Genomic DNA, 21,164 nt, shown 5'->3' with positions numbered 1-21,164 from the left:
CTACTGAGGTTAATTATGGTTACATTTTTCAGAATTATAATTGCTTTACTTGGTCTTTAAGCCGTGAGTCAGTTTCTTAATGTTTTGCTGGTTTAAATTTGGTGGCTATACCCCAGGGTTAGTTGGCTGGTGAATGTTAGGATGGTTTCCATCACAGGAATTAAAGATGTACTGCTGACTGGGAACTCAGCTCTGCAAGCTGATAGTGCAGCTAATTTAGGCCATTTATTCAGAACCATTCCCTTCTTTTATAAGTGCATTATATCAACTAGGCAGAAAAGTTATTCAATACACACCTTTGACAAACTACAGGATCTGACTCCACTGGATCAATGTATGGCTTGAGGATATCAGCAAGTGTTTTATCATCAGGCACCCTTTTACCAAAGATAAAAATCAAGCATGTGAGACATTGATCATCATGTACACAAATAACTATTATGAGTCACTTGGAGGAAGCTGTACAATAGCATGTTATAGTGGCACAGTTGAGTAGTTTATGGGAGGATCATAAATGTGTATCAATACTGCACAGATATGGGCAGCTTTATCTCAATTTCAGCACTGGGATTTCACAGGCACGTACGAGGAGTAAACAGATGCATATCTCTAGTTTCTAACCCTGCAAAAGAAACACACTGTTCCTGCAGCCCTAGAAGCAGACAAGGGCATACTTCTCACCTCCCTTCAGGCTAGGAAAAAAGGAGAAACATCTGTCAATAAAAGCTTATTTTTTTGCCTTTTCGAAACGTGTTTGTGGACTTTCCTACAAAGCAAACAATGCAACCATTTCACCCTGTATGAAGGTCAGCTCCACAGTGCAGGTGAGGAGAGGTGGCAAATCTTGCTGAACATCTGCTCCATGAGAACAGAATACGTCAGGTGTAGGGGTACTGCTATTATGAATATACAAGCTCACTATTTACATAGAGAAAAGGACTAACAACCAAACATTTTGCCTGATTTGAAAAGTCTGCTAGCTTTCAAAGAGGAAAAGACTAAACAACTTTCAATATTTTTAAATTGAAATGCCCTTTTAATTAAGACTAAAATTAATACCTGAGTTTACCTTGTATAACACAACTCAGTAAGAACTGATCAAAATATTTTGCAGTTCAACTTCAGCAGATTAATTTAAACTTTATAAAAATCTTTTTTAAAGCTCTGTACCCTTTTAAAGTGTATTCAGCATGACAGTGAGGAAATACGAGCTTCAAATGCCAGTAGAACTTGTTCTCCCTGAAAAGAAAAAGAAATGCATATTCTTAGTGTTAGTTGGTAACAACTACTATTTATTTTATGATAAAGCTTGGTAGCCGACAGCATGGGTGCTAAAGAAACTACAGAGTTAAGATTTTGAATGGCTTCAGAGAGTAAAAGGGGTGTGCAGGGAAGCTAAGATGTTCTTTGAAAGATGTAATGCTCCCACATCCTGCTGAATTTCAAGTCCTCATGGGATGAAAATCTGTTCCTTACAAATATAGTAAGATATCACCAATTAACTGATCAACAGTATTTCACATTTTAAAAGGGAGTATATTCCAGCTGCCCTTTAATTTCAGAAAAGGAAACTGCTATTTGGCATATCACCCAGGACAGATTACCAAACCTCTGCAACAATAATAATCAGAGCCTCAGCTGAGGCCAGGTCCTACAGAACACAGGGGACTCATCTCTTCCCAGCAATGATGGCCTCAAATGTGTCATGGCCAGGGAGGGAAGTTGCCTTCTGGCATAATATGGACAAGAGAAGTCAGAAAGAACAAACATTTTACAGAAAGATCGTAAAACTTTTGGTACAGACGAAGTGATGTCACATTCCCTTCTTCTGTATGTTAGCTGTTATTTTTACAAGGCATCTTCCCTTTCCAGCTAGCACAATGAACATGAATGAGAAAAGAAGCTACTGAAGCATAGTTAGAGACTAGTATCACCTTAAGAAAGGCAGTATTAGGTAGAGAGTACTTTGCTACATCAGGCAGTCTCTATTTGCTGTTTTGCTCATTTGCAGAAAATCTGCAGAAACCTTTCTAAAAGATTCCCCTACGAGAAAGCACAACCTAAAAGGTAGGTTCCTGGCCTTTTGCTCTGGTTTAGAAATTCACACTCATGACAAACAGCAAAGATTTAGAAATCAGAGCTCAAACACCTGTGAAGGACAGGGATGTCTAATGGTGTCTCTTTTTTAACTACTTTTTTAAACATTATTTAAGACCAATGAATCATTGTATCCAGGATAATCACCCTCAGTTATGCAAAAATTCTGTTCTACAATAAAAAGTAAACACAGTGTTGTTCCAACACGTTGTTTAATTTGTTTATCAGGCAGACGAAACGTCATCCAGCAGGTTCTAGCTGGCTGCAGAGATGAGTGTACGTGCATCCACCAGCAAAATAGTAAACTTAGGTGCTAAGATCAATTAACTATTATAGCAATTTTTAAATGCAAGCACTTTTTATAAAGTGAGCTTATCAAATAAATAATTCCCTTACCTAGCTGTTCCTAGGAGAAAACTGAGTTTTACAGCTGAACTATACTTTCTGGAGTAGAAGTAAAATCAGACATATTAGTATTTACCAAAAAAAAGAGCAAGCAGGAACCCCCTTCCCAAGAAGGTAATAATTAGAATAAAAAGAATTAATGAAGCCCAGGGTCCCCAAAACAATGTGTGCCTCAGCAGAGTTGTGCAGCATGCCTTGTGATTCCGCCTTTCTCTCTGCTCATGTTTGCTAAAGCAGAGAATGAGAATGCCTCCCTTGAATGAGAAGGTGAAATTAGAGAACATCAGGTCTGAAAGAGGTAAGAAGAACAGAGCTGGAGGATAACACAGAAAACATTATTAATCATACAGCATATATATAAAATCAGAAGCTGGCATAGTATTTGGACCCATGATTTTTATCCTGTTTTGCATACTGGTATGATAGTCTAGAATTACCAAATTGCAAAATGTTTTTAAATAACTCGAAATCATTGAGTGGAATTTTGGGAGTTTTTTGCAAGGTCAGGAAAACAAGGTTTTGCAATTCTTATCTTGACAGCTGAAGGAAGCACCAGTGATACCATACACACAGAGTAAACTGGAATATCAATAGGGTTATGTAACCAGTTCAGTTCCCTGGCTATTAACAAGCTTGAGATTCCTCTCAGACACATTAATATCTGCCATTTAACATGGAATGGTATTATTTCAAAGCACTTTCCCAAGGAGACCTTAGTAAAATTTAGTAAGCTTTAGACCCAGAAATAGGGTCACCACCATTAGCTGAAGGAAACACTAATGATAGGCACATTTATTAAAATGTTTATAAGGACTGTTCAGATGAGGGTTTTGTTCTATATTATTAACTAACATGAGGCTTGCTAGCATTTTTCCTTTAACTCACCATCTCCCCCAAATTTTTCAAACAGGCCATGTTCACTTATTCTAAATATTTGAAGATATAACCCTTTCTGTGATACTTTGATCTTTAAATCAAGACAGCCAAATCAATGCGACAAGACAAACCATGACACAGTTCACAGAAACATGCATGTGGCCCAGAGGACTGTCTCTAACACAGGCACTTGAAAAAGAAATGCTCCAGAAAAGTACTTCTAGCTATCTGCTACCTGTTGCTAGGAACACTCTTCACGTGTCTGCACAAACGGTTGTCACACAGCACATCCTCATTTCACATGCAAGACTGGTTCCCTGTGGGCTCACTGAGGCAGACTCAGTTCATCATCGCAGCTGAAAAATCAGCTTAAGAGGGTTCTTCTCAGACAATCTGCCCCCCCCCCCCCCCCCCCCCCCCCTTCCAGGCACAATCTAGTCTATGGAATAGTGCACAGAAAGGGCTGTGAAGCTGAAGTTAAAAAGTTCACTTCTTGTCAAGAAGTTCCACTATGAAAAACAAAATGCTTGATTTTTTTTCTCAGCAAATGAATACCAAAACTGCAATTAATGATTTCATCTCTCTTCCAAGTACTCTTGCCTGGAAGTAAATGGCAAGCAGAAAGAGGCAAGACAGATTAAAAACAGGATAAAAGTAAGAAAGAGGAAAAAGAAGCCTGGAACAGGATAGCCTCATACTCTTCACCGTACAATGAAGTCTTGAAAAACAACCTGCTGGGTGCCTGTTGAAGTGAAGCATCCCTCACTATCACTGATCTGTGCTCAGAGAACTTGATGTCAACTGTAGATGCTATCAAAGCTGCTTCACAACAAGTTCTGATTAAAGTTAGATATCCTGGCTCCAGATCTCACTGACTTCATTTTCCATTATGGCTCACTGGGGTAGTATTTCCTTCAGATACAACAGACATGTACTATGTTCATTTTCTAAATGAAAATGCCTAATTGCATAAGTCATCTGCACTTAAGGAACAGCTCACTCCATGAAGCATTCCATGCCACTCTGCTGCCATGGGCTGGAGCAGGGCAGCACAAGCTGCAGAGCTCAGGGAACTGCACTGTCCCATGTCAGTATCACTACATCATCTCCTGCCAGCGTACCAGGAGCCATGGACTTGCAAGCTCATTCCCCACTTCTCATTTGACCTGCTGGCTGGAGCTTCCCAGCTGATGCTCCTGCTGTTGGTTTCAGCCTGGCCTCATCCTTCACCCCGTTCCCAGAGGCTTCCTACCCCAGCAATTCACCCCACCAACTCCATGGCAGAACATATCCAGTGGGGAACTCTCAGTGGTATTGAAAATAAGGGCACCACAGGAAATGTAGGGTGAAGCAGTACATTAAAAATAATTTATGAATAAGAAGTCATATGTACCATGAGTTAACACTCTGGATTCAGACTCTACTTTCTAATGACCCTCCATTACCTAGATATTCAATATTACACATTAGTCTAATCCCTGTGTTGCCCAGCATTGGCACGTATGCTTCCACAACATCGGATTCAGCAAACAAACTCATGGGATCCAGGAAATGAAGAGTCTGGTTAACACATCGAAACAACACAGATCTGTCCTCCAGCGCTGGCACAGGCAGGGGATGACACAAGAATACATCTTGTACTTCCTAGTTTTGGACTACTCTCATTCCTGCCTTGTTCTGCCCAACAGCTTGGCTCACAGGGAGAGTGTGAAGAGGACATGGGAGAAGCCTGTTCTCAGTTTTCCACGCACAGATGTTGAGTAGCTTCCAGCCTCCACCCTCTGGAGCAATCAGTCTATAAATCTTGACTAACAAATAGCATGAGAAGGGGCTCACATGTACAGGAGAGGGACACACCAGACCCTGAGCACTGTCAGGTGCTAAGCTCATATAATAGATATATGACTATTTGCATAGCTTTACCTCATTCCAATGTGAGATTCAACAAAATGTTATGGGTGTCATGAAGTCCCATGAGATAGGTGCTAAATGCCTGATATCCACTGGTTTGATCAAACTTGATTCCTTAGAACCCATTTAAAGAGAGTAAGCAGAACATGCCAATTAAAAAAACAAACCCAACAACCAAAAACGAAAAGAAACCTGCCCAAAAAGCAGATGTTAATTTTTAATATGCATCACTGAATTTGAACAGCCTGTGAAATAATTCCATGGCTATTTGCCAAGAAGTCACCTTCCTTGCCCCATTTCTCTTAGTTTTTAAATCTGCTTCTACAAAAACAACAAAAATTACACAATACACATGAACGCGTAATTTGCTCAAAGTTTAATTTGTCCCCAATGCAAGCTACGCTTCAGTGTGTACCCAAAAAGGCTTTCTAGAGGAAAAAGAACACAGTACATGAAGGCAAATGTCTGTCAGCACAGCACTGTACCATGCCCAGGATCTTCCCAACAGCGTCAAACCTCCCTGTGTCTGTGCCCTTTCTGTTCTTCTGTCCTCTTAGCTACTGACCCCAGCATTCCTGGGCTTCCTGCATTTGCCCTTGAAGGCTACTCCTTAGCCTAAACCTGTTAAGTGTCTTTATTGTTTTATTTGTAACATTAAGGAACTTCCCTGTTAAAGTGAAACTCAGCTCTAAGCCTGAGATACTTTTTCCAGCATGAGGCTAGTAAAAAGGATCTGTAAAAGGTAGAATATGCAGCCAAAGACAGGGAAGTCAGTGCAGAGGGAAGCAACCTCTGCAAGGTCTGGGGCAGACCTGGTCTGTTCTGAGGGGAGACCTATAAATCTGGGGCAGAGAGATGAGAAAATACCTCAGATTTCCTTTCTTTCCATTGGTTCACCCTGGGTTTTCTTTAACAGAACTGATAAATATGTAACTTCTAAAGGTTACACTTCTACATCTATTTGATGCCTAACGTTCTGCTAAAAACTACTTTATGTGCAAAACCAAACCCCCCTATGCTTTTCTCCAGAACTGCTTAAACGATCCAGGTGTGTGTGTGGAGCAGTTTCCAGGTGGGTTATTACTCTGTCAGAGACAGACCTCTGGTGGCCAGCCAGAGACTGACACTGCAGAGTGCACAGCTCCAAGAACAGAGGGAAAATGCATCCTGAAAACACAGCTTGCCACCAAAACTGAGACCATGAACAAAACAAGTAAAGGAGCCATGAGGGGCATGCGAGTCATCAGGGATCTCCCTGGCGTGAGAAGCTCAGAAGGCATTTATATCTGACCTCAGTATATCACTGAGCTGAACTGTAGACCTAATTTCTGTCACAACGAAATACTTTATCATTTCTTTTATTTTTACTGTGAAAATACTTCGAAATACAAATTCCGGATATAAGAGAAAAACCACAGAGTGGATAAAGGAAAAAATATTTAAACTTTCCGTAGCCTTCTTCCTGAATTCGCATCTGTCTGTAGTTGTCTCTCTAAGCTGTGCTGTATCAAACATTCACGCTCTCCAGCACAGCAACTCCCGTCACAGAATACAACACGGGTACTGAAGCACCTCCTCAGATTTGAAGTCAGCCTTTTCAAAGACAGGGACTTGTGCAAGCTTTCTACATCAATCCTTAGCATAAACCTCTAAAGAAGCATTTTCTTCTTCCAGCAGAAAAACTAAGTGTCAATTAAAAGGAAAAAAACACAACAGCACTGATTCTTCCTATCGTTACTCAGTGATAGCATTTTTCAAAATATAGCATGAATTATGTAAGCTATTAAACTGAGCTCAACCAACCTTAAAAAAACAGAAAACCTGAAGCATAAAATATTAAATAGTTTTTCAAGAAAAAAAAAAAGTGCATCTAACAGATTTTAAAGCAAGCATATTGGTATGAACTCAAATTCTCATCATTATATGCTCAGTGAAAATAAAATATTGCTGACTGCAACCAACTGAAGACTCACATGAAATTGAAGGTGGTGGAATTTTCTCTTCTTTTTGTAAATCCAACAGGCAGTGTTTTTAGCTCAATATTACACCCTCGAGCTTTGTTCCTCAAGCAGTACAACTGGCAAAAAAATAAAAACATTTTTTAAAAAAAATATGAAAATATTAAACCCGTGAAAATTGAACAATAAAAAGTTGACAGGAATGATGAGAAAATTATAGAAAAGGCCATATCTAATTAAATACTCTGAATTTTTAAAAAACCATCCTGAATGAAAAAAAAAATGAAGTAAGCCTAGAAACTCTTTGAAACATTTTCTTAAGTTTTTTTATTATTAAAAAAGAACATGCCAATTATCTCCTCATAGTAAAAGTTCTTTAACATACCATGAAGGTCACAGTGTGACCATTGTGGGTGCAATATCACCACAACGATGTTTTTTGGGTTACAACCCTGCTGGCAGAAGGGATGCACAACCTTCTGATGTGAAGGTAGCACTAAGGGCATCATCCCATTAACATGCCCAGTATCACACCCCTAAAACTGCTACCCATGCAGTCTCACCATCTTCAGCACAAATTTTCAGGACATCATGGTGCTAAATACACACACACACAGAGTAATGACTCCAGCCAGAGAGGAAGCTGGAATCTTCTGAATTTATTCTGTTATCAATGTAAATTCTGAGTTCAGCGCTGTATCTAAAGATATCTTCACAAGACCGGAAAATAAAATGGCCCTGATGCCTTTTAGTGACTTATCAACGAGTCTAAATACTTCGGAGTAGACTTGGTTGGACTTTTTTGTTTCATTTGTTCACTCACTGTTTTTAGTTTGGGGAGTGTGTTTAGTTGCTGAAAGACCTTCAGCAAAAACCCCCTCTCCCTTAGAAGGCTGGCTTTTATGTCACTGTTGCTTAGATTTATTCTTTGAGGAGCTCTAGCTGCCTTCATCTGGTATGTAGGGAAGCATGTAAAAATTTTTAGGCAATTAATAAATCCACTGTTTATCTGGAAAGTGTGTAATTAAAAATTCAAAAGTTGTGGAGGTGTCAGGAAACATTCAGACTTTCTTAACTCACATCTATCATTCAACAGCAACAGTGGTCATGCATAAATTTTAAGAATGCATATAGCTAGCAATCTATTCTTCCAAGCAACTGGATGTAGCCATCTATTACTGCATAAACCTAATGACTTCTTTTGATTTCTGGCTCTAAAATTCAGGGTCATTCATACCTTCATAAGAGAGGCACCAGCTCTGGAGTCTGGATTGGGACTGCCTCAGTGGGAATTCAAGGGTAGCCTATCCTAACTCCAACACAGCAAGAGGATAATCAAAAACTTACAAGTCTTTTTGTTGCTGGACTATGCACAATACAATGTCGAGCAGCAGCATCAGCTGTCCTTCCTACATCTTCCAGGAAACGATAATCTAAAGGTTAAAAAAAACCAAAGAAAAATGTAGCACCAACCTAGTAAAACCAGAGAGTTTTAGAACACGCAAGGTATGTTCTTACCACTCAAAAGGTTCAAGTCAGTAAATTCATGTACTGAGATAAATGCTGTTTTATCCCTGACTCCGTTACAGCTCAGTGCAAGCTTATGTTTCTTTACGCACAATAGGCTGAAATGACAAAAAAACCAAAACGTTAACATGTTCAGCAGGAGAATGGGAAAAATAATCAAAACTATTTAGTTCAGATAATAGATACCTGCACGAATATTTCATGCATCGTGGACATCTGTACTTAGCTTCTTCTTTGCTGCAGGTTTCACACCTGAAAGAAGCAAAAACCACTTCTCAATAATGCAGCATTTTTGCACCCGACTGGCCTATGAAAGTGCCTGCTCAACAACCAGGCACTAGGCCATCCATCAGCATTTTTAGGAAAAGCTATGTGCACCTTGAAAGGAAAAAGAGAAAATACAAATGCCCTGGATTAGGAAAGGTGGTAGACAAAACATAAGCTATGAGGAGTATCTCCAGACATATACATATTAAAACACAGTAGATGCCTGAAAGAAAAAACATAAACCACGTGCTAATTCCAGAATTGGAAGCATAGCAAGCCTGTTAACAGTTTATGCTTTGTGGCCTGGTTGTGTCAGTGCTTTTCTCCTTTTGCCTCACCTGTAATGTGCATTGTACCATGCTGGCTTATAATATTCCCAGTTTTAGGCAGATGGAAAGTAAATTTCAAGGATTCACACTAAAGCCTGAACAATGCATCCCATTTTTTCACTGAAACAAAAAGACCATGACAACATGGTCAGCCAAACAACTTCTGGCTGTCAGCTGTGCAAACTCCAAAGTCAGGGAACGTTTCAGGCACAAATGTGTAAGCCTTACCCGTATAACAAACAAATATCAATGAAAAATTGAATTCCTCTACAAATATGACCATGTGTTTTTAACGAGGCTATTAAAAAAAATGTTTCTGCCACTCTTAGGAAAAAGTTCTTGATATGTCAACTGAAATAATCATCCTTCTTATTTTAAATCTGATAAATAAAAACGAGAAATAACATTTCCCCCACATCAGTAAAGTTTCCAAGAATAGTACAAAGCCACCATTTTCAACCATTAGGGGATAAATGTCAGCCCTAACCCATTTCTCTTCCTCTCCCCACCACGTGCTCGCTGCTTGCTGGTAGCGAGGGCCTGAAGAACAAGTTCAGCAATACCATCTCCTGACGAGCTCTGTGTATTAGCAGCACAAAGCCACTCCAAAAAACAGAAAAAAGCGTTTCAAACACTGCAGACCAGAAGCGGGGAGTTACTCTGAAGAGAGATTCCCTCTCCCTGCTCTGCAGGATCCCCGCAGTGCCCGCTGCCCGTCACCGCTCCAGCGAGGCTCTGCCCAGCGCCCCCTGCGCGGCCGCGGCCGAAGGCAGCGCGCGGCCCCTCGCTCGGTCGGGCCAAACCGCGGGGGAGCAGCGCGGGGGCTGCAGGGCACAGGGCCGCTCACTGGGCCCCCGGGGCGGGCCCGCCCTGCCCTCGCCTCCGGCAGCCCCGGGGAAGGCGCTCCCGAAGCCCGTGCGGCCGCTGCCGCGCCGTACCTGTGCAGGGCCATCTTCCCGCCGCCCGCCGCCCGCCCGCCGCCGCCGCCGCCGCCGCCGCCGGGCCCGTCCCGCTCCGCCATGGCCGCGCCGCGGGGCCTCACGGGGCGGCGCGGGGCACGCGCGGCCTCTGCTGCGCGGCGGCGCCGCCTGGCGGCCGCGAGCCACAGCGCAGGCGCACGAGGCGATCCCGGACCCGGCGCTCCGGGGCCTGCGGGAGTCCGGGGCCGGTGGCCCAGACAGGGAGGGTGCCCAAGGCTCCGAGGAGGCTTCCCAAAGCACAGAGGAGGCTTCCCAAAACGCGCCCCGCGCCGCACACCAGCACGCTGCCAAAAGGATGCTTCCGCCCCACGGCGCGACACTCCCCATCCAGGTGACACGGGACAGCGCTCTTACCTGTCGGTGCCCCGCTCCATCGTCCCCGCTGTCTGCATGGGATGTGCGGCTTTGCCTCAACTAAGGAAATGCACATACTCACATCCGAGCAGCCTTATAAGAATTTAAGTTCCTCGCTTTTAAAATAGATAATTTCTGAGATGAACAACTCCCAAAAATAGGGCGAGATGAATAAAAATATACATGAAGCAGACATTTTCTAAAAAATTATAATCTTACAAAATACCCCCAAACACTTGTCAAAACATCACCTCCAAAGCCAAACTAAGAGCAAATGTCAAATCATAATGTCAGTGCATTGATCTTGAAAATGCAAAAGAGTGAGACATTTTCTCATCTTTCTGTAGTCTGGTTTGATCTTTTATGAGATTTTTCTCAAAGTGGTCAAAAATGATGCTTTGATATAAAATGTAAGGTGGGATGTGCGTGTACCTTACTTTGCAAAAGCAAACATTGCCCCTCTGGCAGTATTCCACGACACAGAGCACATCTCCCCTAGGGAAGAGACGCACTGCCACCTAACAAAAGTGCCCTTCTAGAGGATTTTCCTCATTTCTAAGAATGACCTATACAATATGAAACAGAATAGTAAAAGACAAACAGATAGCTTGGAAGCTTACTTTATTATACTTTGGTGGTGTGGTTTCCTGCAGATCAAGACAGACAAGTTGTTTGAACACTCCCAGGCTCCCCCAAATACAGTCCAGTATCACCTTGCTGTGTACTCCTGAGCACACTTTGAATTGATAATAGATAGAGGAATATCAATATAAAGAGTGCTTTTCCTAATGGTAAAACTGTTCTTTTTTACTAAAAAAAAAAGTTAATTGAACACTGTAATCTTAGTTTTAAAAACCCAAAATGATCTAATAAATTTTGCCAAAAAAAGATGGAATTTCTAAGAGGATGAAATGCTGATTATAATTTAACAGCAGCCATTCAGAAGACACGCTGTAGTAGGTTTTTTCAGAAGTTACAAAATATATACAGAATATATCATCTTAAGATGGCTTTGGCATTAACAATGTTAACTGAAATACAGAATTTAAAAGTTAAAACTACTTTATGTAGCTCTTCTACAACAATTTTTACAATGGCTGTAATGCAAACTGTTCTGACTATATGCACCCTATACAATATGCTGTCTTATACACCATTTCCAAAATAGTACACAAAAATATTTTAAACACAAAATCCACATAAATAATGTTTTCATTATGTGAAGTATGTGACCAACGGTTTAAAACAAGTACCTTTACAACAGAAACATATCCTGATGTAGCCAGCACATACAGTCTGAAAGATAAAAAGGGACTCAAATAATCTGTTAAGGCCACAAGCACCCTGTGTTATGAAGAGCACCAAGGCAACACAGACAGGGAACACAAAAGAGGTAGTGTGCCATCTGTTCAGATGTGTGTGTCCACAAAGGACTAGAATAAAACAATGTTTAAGAAAAGAAGACGCATTGTACTGTACTGTGGGATGGTTCACTTTTCATATAAAAGCTATTGCACTTTTAGGAGCATTAGCAGGTATTGCTCCTTAGTATCATATGTCTCCAGCTCTCCTCAGGATGGTTTTTGTGCAGTGCTGTTAAAAAATTGCTAAGAACACTTGATGTCCTGAAAAACTCCATGTTCAGATAATCCATTCCAGAAAATCATGCAAGAAAGCACCGAGAAATTTATTTTTAAATACTTTAAGAAAATTGCCTTAGTCTTTTCTTTCTTTCTTTTATTTTTAATGCCATTTCTCCTTAGGAGGAAGTCTTTTTCTTCCTGAGATTCTTTAACCAACAACACTTGAAACGATTCTTCAGTTTCCTAGTAATTTTGCCTGTAATGGATCATTACTTTTGTATCCAATCTGTGCAGAAACTCCATGCTGATGCAAAAAGAAACCTAGGACAGAAATCCTAAAGGAAGCATACTGAGCCACTTTCTATGAAGTGCTGCTGTCCTGGTTTGAGATGAGGAAGTGCATTAACTTGAACAACTGGAAGCTGATTTGTGTCCTGAGTGTGAAAAAAGAACTGTGTCTTACGCCAGCTGCCATCTTCAATCTGAAACACAGAGGAGAAGCATATTAGAGTCATATAAAAGATGAGCTTCAAAACACAAATGAAAATTGTGCTTACAGAGCGAAAGAGAAGTAGTGCACAGAAACATTTCTTCTCTCAGCAGTTCCTAAAGAAACTGTGTAATTTAACAAGTGCCATTTCTGAAGCCTGAATTTTCATTCTGAACTTAACTGTTTCTGAATTTTCCTGGAGAACCTCCCTATTTCTGTGCTGATGTTTCTGCAGTGTCTTCATACAGTCTCAAAATACATGAGACATAATGCTAACAGCAAGTACAGATACCCTGTATCACTGCAATTGCTTTTACCCTTGAAGAGATGCTGAATTCAGTATCTAAAGGCTGGCATATGCAGAGCTATGCAAAGAAGCAAGCTATAAGGTATGGGAATCTAAATGATTGTTATTTATTTGCAGAAGGTTAGTAACATCTAAACAGTACCTCCATCATAATTAATGTTGCTGCTAAAAGTATTTACCATGCATTCATCCAGAAGCACTTTAGGTTCAAGTAGCGTATTTGCTTTAAATATTTGACCGTTCCATCCTTTGAAGGTAACCGATGTCTTCCGGCCACCTGCTTTATTTACTCCCCACATCGGTGTGTTCAGACAATGGACTGTGATGCTGTGGGTTGCTTCTGAGCTCAGTAAATGAAGGAAGTTCATCTGCACTTTTCCAACACCAAACTCCAGCTAAATTCCGAGAGAAAAGCATTGTCAGACTTACAGCTGGACTGTGCTGAATGGCCACAGCGACACAAAGTGCCATGAACATGTAGGTGTGGTGTTCAGGCATTGGAGCATGTATACATGTTTATATACATTGGGGTCAATGCCAAAGAGCATGATTTGCATTCCTCAGCAGAGATGTTATATTCTCTTACAGTGATTACTGTAAACAGAAGCTTTCATAGGACATTTTCAAAGCTTAAATATAAACATTTGCTAGTGCTTACAACATTGCTGAAGCACAGCTGGCCAGAAAACACTATTTTTAAATAAGGAAACTGAAACAAATGCTTTTGTGATTCAAACAAAGATATTAGCAGCAGCAGTGTTTTAACTGAAGCCACATCACACTGCTGTTTAGTCTTCTTACACCACAGGCTCCAGCAATACTGATAGCCCATTACAGATGCAAAAGTTCATATGTATATTTTGATTTTAGACAGAAAATATAGTAACTCATTACTCAAGAAGAATTTCTCCAAGACCGTTTCATATTCAGGGTTCTTCCACATGTAGGAATGCATATGTGAACTTCACAGTATTTTTGAAGCTCTTCAGTGACTACAGTATATATACAGAACTTCACAAACAGAAAATTTCTGTTCCCAAGAGTTCAAGAACTACATGTAAGGAAGAACATGAACTAATGATGTAAAGGAAACTAGTCCCTCCTTAACAGCATTTAAAAGTACCTAAGTGTTGGAAAGCAGTAATATTTTCATCCTTTCTATTGTAACAACCTCAGCATCTCTATGCTTAGGTGCCCTGAGTGATGAGATACTAATGTAGCTTAGAAGTATTTCAGGCTTATTTTTATGCCTTGTATAAGAAAGTATAAAGCAAAACAAAATAATTTTATTGGCATAGGTGAGTAAATGAACATAGTGAGAATTACTAACATATATAGTCTCCAGAAAAACTGTAACTTCTGTACCAGAATATATAACATGTCCTTCCACAAAGATGCACAACACCCCCCCGAAATCTAACACCTTTCCATGAGTAAAGTAAGTAAGCATGCATTTGTTTAGCGTTCAAGCACAGACACAGTGTCTCTAGAAGCAATGCATACCTTTGTCACAGACAATGGTGTTAAACATGTCTGACCACCTGCAGTGAAGTTGCAGAAAACTTCAATGGCATCAGAAGGACATCCAATATTTGGGTCAATCCAGTATTTTCCTGTTAGTATATAATTTCAGACAAAAAATAAAACCTAAATATAATTACTACTAAATAATTTGCTAAAAATATTCATACTTCTTGGCAAACATTACATATGTTATCACCATACCTTCACAAGGGAATGAAAGAAAAGGAACACGAAAATATTTTCACTATTAAAATTATACCAATAAGAGATACTGAGAAAAATGACCGTAATAAACCACTTCTGATTACAGTTGGAATGGTATTACATGTTTAAATAGGATGGGGATTTTATTTGAAATATTGATTCGGGAACTTCTGAGATGTAATGACTGCCAGTGTATCTGACAGTGGTAATGTATTGTATACAATTTTCTCATTAGGAATCTAGAATCTGGTCCACACAAAATTCATTGCAAGATTAGCTATAAATTCTTGGAAAACTTCGAATCACAAAATTGCAGTCAGTTTCAAATTTTCTGGATACATCTGTTTACTGACAGATAGAATCTGTCTAATATTTATATAATATTAGTTATCTACATAATTTCACATTTAAAATTCAGAAATTTTATCTTAAAGATGAAATATAGATAGTTGTGACAGGCATACTGCAAGAGAATACAATAAAAAAGAATAAAAACATTAAATATAGCACATCAGAATTTTAAGGTAGAAAGCAGCATTTGGAAGCAACACCTTTCAAAGGTACTTGTGTTCAAGCTTTAGTGAAAGTGGACACTTACCATCTGACACTTTACGTTCACAATTAAGCAAATCCCTGCAGATGCGTGCTGGGTTATCCCGTGTGCCAAGAGGGTTCTTGATGCTGTGCAGTAAATTGCTAAGGTAGTGGAGCGTTTTGAATATCTCTGTACTGTGATCTAGTAAAGTTACTTCAGTATTCTGGTATTTCTGCCAAGGGCCATTAGCAAATGTGTTACCACAAAGAAGTGTCACAACAACAGTAAGTGCAGTAAGAGTCAAATGGTCATTGAATAGCCAGACATAATCAAAGTGTTTATATGAATGCAATCAGCCACGTAAAACAACGTAAGGATAACATATCCCAGTAAACAAATTAGTACATTTTATTAAAATTGTCAGAGCAGTGATGTTAAGGCAGGTTTAGGTATGCAAATTTTTCATTATGGCACATTAACATAAAAATATGGATACAGGGAAAAAAAAGAAAAAAAAGGCGCATTTTTAGAGTAAACTTAGAGGTTTCAGATTTTGAATACTGAAATCTACTCTGAGGCTTAACCTAGAAATTATATGCAAATTTATTTGACTTCACCCATGTAAGGGATTTTCTTGCAACCAGTGTGGCCAGACACATACATGTTGGTTTTTTTTGATCAAACCCTAAATGCCACTATAGTTATCTGTCTGAACAGATACAGTCCACTATGTGTGATAGTCAGTAGACGTCCATTACTACCAATCATGATGAAAAGTCGAAGTCTTGCTGTTTCTCTTAATTTCTTTTCAGCTATGTCCTGTAAATCCTAGCATGTTTCATTGCATTCTAAAATCAATTGTTATCCATTATTTGTTTTAAACTAAGTCTTTGAAAGGAAACCCTGTTATGTCCTCAAAAAATAAAGTTATAATTGCATACCCTGTATAATATTGTAAATATATTTAAATATATACCTCCATCTGCAAGGCAGCATTTGACTCAAACAAAGCTTGAACAGCAGCATTGAGATCCACTTGCTTCTAAAAAACAGGTATTTCAGAATATGAAAACATGAATAAGAATATGCAAAAATGCAGGTGGTAAATTCTTTGAGCACTGTCACAAGTAGTACATTTGAAGAGGATCCTGTTATTTTCACTTTCAATAAAGCACTGTGTTGTAGGTAAAGGTTGTTACAGAATTTACCCTTGGTCCTGGTGGTCCAGGTGGTCCCTGGAAAATGGGAAAAAACAGATATTAGGTACTTCACATCTTTATATAGTGCAGTCAAAATGGAAAAACACAGGCAAACTTTTTTATGCACTTACAGGTGGCCCAGGCTGGCCCTGCCGTCCCTGAAGCCCCTAGAAGAAATGGAGATAGAATGCAACAGTTACATATTAAAATCTCTGGTTTTACATTTATGTATTTATTAAATCACAAAATGCCCCAATGTGTATAAGGAAGAAGGTGTGATACCAGCTGTGGTAAAGCAGTAGATTATTAGTTACTATTGTTAATGCACCCTGCTCTGTTAATATATGAACATTCAGGTTGGAATTGCTGTGTTGTCTAGTTACTTGTTTCTCCAATTACTTCTGGTATTAAGGGAACATTAAAAGTCATAGAAAGTATTAATATATAATGCGCTGTACATTATGCCAGTGTTATATGTGTGTTGACAATATAAGTACTAGAAGGGGTAAGTAATCACAAAAACATTGTAAATAATGTTATCAGTAGTTGCAAAAAACTAACTGCTCCACTTTAATCCACGAGCATGTGCCAGGCATTTATCAGTTTAATTCATTAACAGTGTCAATTTTCAGCCAGAGCATGTTATGTTCATTGTTTTACAGTGATGTGGCAGGCTTCCTTTTTATTCAAGAAGTTATGCCCTTTATTTTCTCATTGTTAAGTGGCATCATTTTAGTGTGTAGGATGATTGCAGTGGAGAGAAGGAGAAGGAACAGCTGCTTTTCCTTAGCTTACAGTGCCTACAATGCATGTAGCCTTAAATCTGAGTTTTAGGCTGCCTTAGGATTGAACATGGACCTTTCCAGTACAATAAACCCATCTGGGTTATTCTTTCTTTAATCAACTATTCCCATTAAGATGGAATGGTTGTGAATATTTAATAACATGCAATGACATTTGTGTCTCTGTAAGATTCTTATCTTCAAGCTCTATATACTCAAAGTTTCTAGGAGCTGTTGTAACATAAACCGTGGCACAAATGATGGCAAGGAAAAGAATAGGTGGCAGCGCCTTGAGAAAAAGAGAAGGAATGAAAGGCATGGGCTAGATCTGCTCCTTAAATTAGTAAAAACCTTTCAACACAGCTAAGTCAATTTAAGCAGAACATTCCTTTGTCAGTGCTGCTTGTACCAATTACTTGAGCGCAATAAGCTGTTCCAACAAAAGCCCTCATACATCAGTATGGTCACACTAGTACTAAATCTCTGCCAAAAGAGAAATGATCTGATGTGACGTGGTCATGCTGACAAATATTGTGAAACTGATCTAGTCAAATAGGAATTAAGTTGTAAATCACTTGATTTAGTAATAAGAAATGTTTCTGCTGTGAGATTTCACAGCAAGCAAGATCTGTGTGAGTGTCACTTCGCGCTACAACTGCTGAACTCAGGCTATGCTCGAGCTGCCAAAACCAAGGGCAGCTAGAAATTGTTAAAGAAAGGCCAGATTCAATCTAACATGAACTCATTTATGTTTTTTGAGAAAAGGATCTCAAACAAGATAGAAGCAATGTACCTAAGTCATGAGGCTGCAAATTTTCACTTCTTAGGAGAATATCATCTGCATTTCTTACTCTCTCTAGACAGACTCAGACCTACTCCTAAGGCAGAGCATGTGGTAGTACCAGGGAATGCATCTGCCAGGGGTCACAATGACAGCTGCACACGTGAAGTTTGTTTGTATGTCACCTGCCCTGGCCATGCCAGAGGGGCTCAGGTGCTGGATTATGAAGGGTGTGAAAAGTGGGGGCCATCATTTAGTTCCAAGCACCAGCTCTATACAAGGCTCTGTTGATGGACTGTAAATGGCTTGTATGTGTTCTTTGGAGAATAGAGAAAATTCAAAACTGAAGCAACTTCTGGATGTTTAGATAGATGATTTTCTGATACTTAACCAAGAAGACCTTAATAAGATAAGGTCTATGGGTTGTAAATATTGTCAGCTTTTCAACTGATACATCCTGACCTTATTTATGTTTCATCCACTTACACCTATAGAAGGAACTGGAAGCCATCTTTCAGGTAAAAATTTAATGATTAACATCTCTATAAAAGATGTTAATCATTAATGTTGGAAAATGGAAATAAAAGTAATTTTAGAATATGTAGTACTAATAGTATGGAAATCCCTGTGGGATGTGTCAAATATCTAGCTTTCTTTTACTCTTCTGAGTTTGATTATTGCCCAGCTGGAAATTTTCTTTTAAATCCCATTACTATTAAATATGCATAAAATATTGTTGTTATTCATTATTACAAAACTGATTTCAGTTTACAAAGATTATATTCACTATTTTGGCGTAGTTCTTCAGCTGTTGCAAATCAATTGGGTTTCAGAGAGCCATACTGTTATATGCCAGCTGGGAAGGCTGACTCCACATTTAATTTATCAGATCACGTGCTCAGGTGCAGTTAGACTGTTCCAGGATACCTTCAGTCACATGTGAATATTTTACTGGCCTGTCTGATCATGCTTGGCCAAGTAGGTTTAGTATAAAATGAAAGAGAAAGTGTGAAAAAGAATCTTGAGAAACAAATTTTACATTGTAAGGATATATTTGTTTATCTTGGTTCAGGGCTTGATTATGCAAATACCAAGTCAAGGAAAGGTACAAAGTCTTCAACAGTTTGTCCCTAGGTAACCACTGCTCTTGGATGAATAGATGTCCTTGTTCTGAATGCTGAGATTTAGACATTCCAGTGTATTTTTCAGATGACCGAATGCTTCAGTTAATGTTCTGTGTTCTTGGCGTGTGTCACCATTTTAGGAGTCAAAAAGTCTTGGGACAAGAGCAGTTCAAATTTATAGTGGTTTTTGAGATAGAACTGAATGTTTTAAAAATAAAACCCTGCACTGTTCCAATGAGTTTAAGGTATTTTGCAAAAGAGGAATGTCATTTGTCTCAATCCACTGTCTCCTTGCCAGTAAAACCCAAGGGGGAAAAAAAAGGAAAATACTGAATGCTATTTGTTAACTATAGTGAACTACTTTGTGGAATATCACATTTCCAAATTGCATCAAAACTTCAGAGAGCTATAGCAATTATCTTTACAAATCTTAAAAACATAATGATACTGCACAGAGTAGGGCTTTTACCAATGTTCTTTCTTTCTGCTGCAGAGCAGAAAAATAAGGCTAAGTTACACTTTTCATGGACTAAGTTAATTGCTAAATGTTTTACTGGAATGTTCCGGATTACTTTTACAAATCTACTTAATTTAACCTTTGAGCGCATTAGAATTTAAGTGAGAAAAGTGTAATTCCAGTTCATAAAAACAAAAGCAGAGACTAAACCAGTTAGTTTCAGTGTGTTCCTTAATTCTTTAATCACTTCATTTGATTGAACAGAAGTTCAAAGGCCAAAATCCCAATCTTTTTCTAATGCTGAGATGCTCTGATTTTACATACAATAGTACATATGCTCAACTTTGAAAGCATGAGCAATCCTGTGGGATATGCCCAGCCCTTGCCCTGGAGGGATCTCTGCTGAGACAAGAGATTTTGCAATCGCCCAGCAGGACTCCCTGAAAGGGGCAGCCGCTTCTTGGGTCATGGCGGGAAAAGTGGACCCACAATCCTTTGAGAGACACTATGCAGATCTTTCTGTAACCCATTGGTCCGTCCCAGACCCTCTGTAACCCATTGGTCCGTCCCAGACCCTCTGTAACCCATTGGTCTGTCCCAGACCCTCTGTAACCCATTGGTCCGTCCCAGACCCTCTGTAACCCATTGGTCTGTCCCAGACCCTCTGTAACCCATTGGTCTGTCCCAGACCCTCTGTAACCCATTGGTCCCCTGCTGATCCCCTGTATCCCTATAAAAGAAAGCCCCTTCGCCGGAGGAAGAGAGAGCTCGTCCCTGGATTTTCCCCTTCGCCGGAGGGAACCAACAATAAAGCTACCTCTGTGCGGAACCAGCCACACGGGCCTCTCGTCTCTCTCTGGTCTGGTTTGGCCTGGAGGATGCCCTGCAGAGCTGAGCTGGAATCACGAGCTGACAATCACTAAAGAGCTGATAGCCTCTGCAAGGGCCCTCCTTTGCCAGCAGCTGAGAGGAAGACACTGGGCCTCGGGAAGGCGATCCCTTCCGGGACCATCTCTCCGGACCAGTCACCTCTTCCTGGGTCAGAGCCACGGACCCCCCCACCAGCTGAAATACAATCCCAAGGACACTAATATTTTCCAAGACTTTTAAAATTCTTGAAGACAGTATTTTAACAAAGAAAGAATGTGTGCTTCACCACTGACCTCAATAAGAAGACATGATTTTACATGCCATGTTTTTCTGGGGATAAAAGGATATTTCTTTCTAGTAATGAACTCTGTAACCCTGACAGACTAAAAAATATAACTATACTACAAAAAGGTTAAAATTGATGTGATTCTAGGAAGAATGCCAATATAAATCTTAAAGGTATAAATTAAAGCTCAGAATACACAGTTGGATGAAAAAAAATTTGGTCTCCTTTGTGTGTGAAAGTAGTTGGAAAGAAATCTCTTTCTTGGGGGAAAGTAATGCCTCTGTATATGATTTTAAACTAAACATTCTTCTGAAGGCA

The 21,164-nt window shown here is 39.6% G+C and overlaps 2 protein-coding genes across 10 annotated transcripts in view; both read right to left on the bottom strand.

The window, feature by feature from the left end:
* The window catches only part of ZNHIT6 (zinc finger HIT-type containing 6), a 30,885-nt gene extending 20,529 nt beyond the window's left edge, over positions 1 to 10,356 (bottom strand). For all 3 annotated transcript variants that reach the window (XR_011152426.1, XR_011152425.1, XM_069022926.1), the window contains exons 1-7: positions 10,309 to 10,356; positions 8,961 to 9,026; positions 8,766 to 8,872; positions 8,595 to 8,680; positions 7,263 to 7,366; positions 1,171 to 1,239; positions 297 to 377 (exon numbers count right to left, since the gene is read on the bottom strand). Coding sequence is in view for 1 of the 3 variants with exons in the window: in XM_069022926.1 (XP_068879027.1) it covers positions 297 to 377; positions 1,171 to 1,239; positions 7,263 to 7,366; positions 8,595 to 8,680; positions 8,766 to 8,872; positions 8,961 to 9,026; positions 10,309 to 10,322 (527 nt within the window). In the remaining 2 variants the exon portion in view is untranslated. The remainder of the gene's footprint in view (positions 1 to 296; positions 378 to 1,170; positions 1,240 to 7,262; positions 7,367 to 8,594; positions 8,681 to 8,765; positions 8,873 to 8,960; positions 9,027 to 10,308) is intronic.
* A 2,034-nt stretch (positions 10,357 to 12,390) lies between these two features.
* COL24A1 (collagen type XXIV alpha 1 chain) overlaps positions 12,391 to 21,164 on the bottom strand; it is a 127,220-nt gene continuing 118,446 nt past the window's right edge. For 3 of the 7 annotated variants that reach the window (XM_069022919.1, XM_069022921.1, XM_069022922.1), the window contains 7 exons: positions 16,678 to 16,713; positions 16,556 to 16,582; positions 16,324 to 16,389; positions 15,411 to 15,579; positions 14,588 to 14,697; positions 13,264 to 13,479; positions 12,391 to 12,769 (listed from right to left, as the gene is read on the bottom strand). In XM_069022919.1, the coding sequence (XP_068879020.1) occupies positions 12,623 to 12,769; positions 13,264 to 13,479; positions 14,588 to 14,697; positions 15,411 to 15,579; positions 16,324 to 16,389; positions 16,556 to 16,582; positions 16,678 to 16,713 (771 nt within the window). In that variant the 3' untranslated portion in view covers positions 12,391 to 12,622. Of the gene's footprint in view, positions 12,770 to 13,263; positions 13,480 to 14,587; positions 14,698 to 15,410; positions 15,580 to 16,323; positions 16,390 to 16,555; positions 16,583 to 16,677; positions 16,714 to 21,164 lie in introns of those variants that run through there. The other 4 variants (XM_069022920.1, XM_069022923.1, XR_011152419.1 and 1 more) reach the window with 4 other exon arrangements.

The sequence above is a fragment of the Aphelocoma coerulescens genome, chromosome 8 (assembly GCF_041296385.1).
Source record: "Aphelocoma coerulescens isolate FSJ_1873_10779 chromosome 8, UR_Acoe_1.0, whole genome shotgun sequence".
Lineage (NCBI taxonomy): Eukaryota > Metazoa > Chordata > Aves > Passeriformes > Corvidae > Aphelocoma > Aphelocoma coerulescens.
Note: the sequence above shows the minus strand (reverse complement) of the source record. Positions and strands in the feature narration are given on the sequence as shown.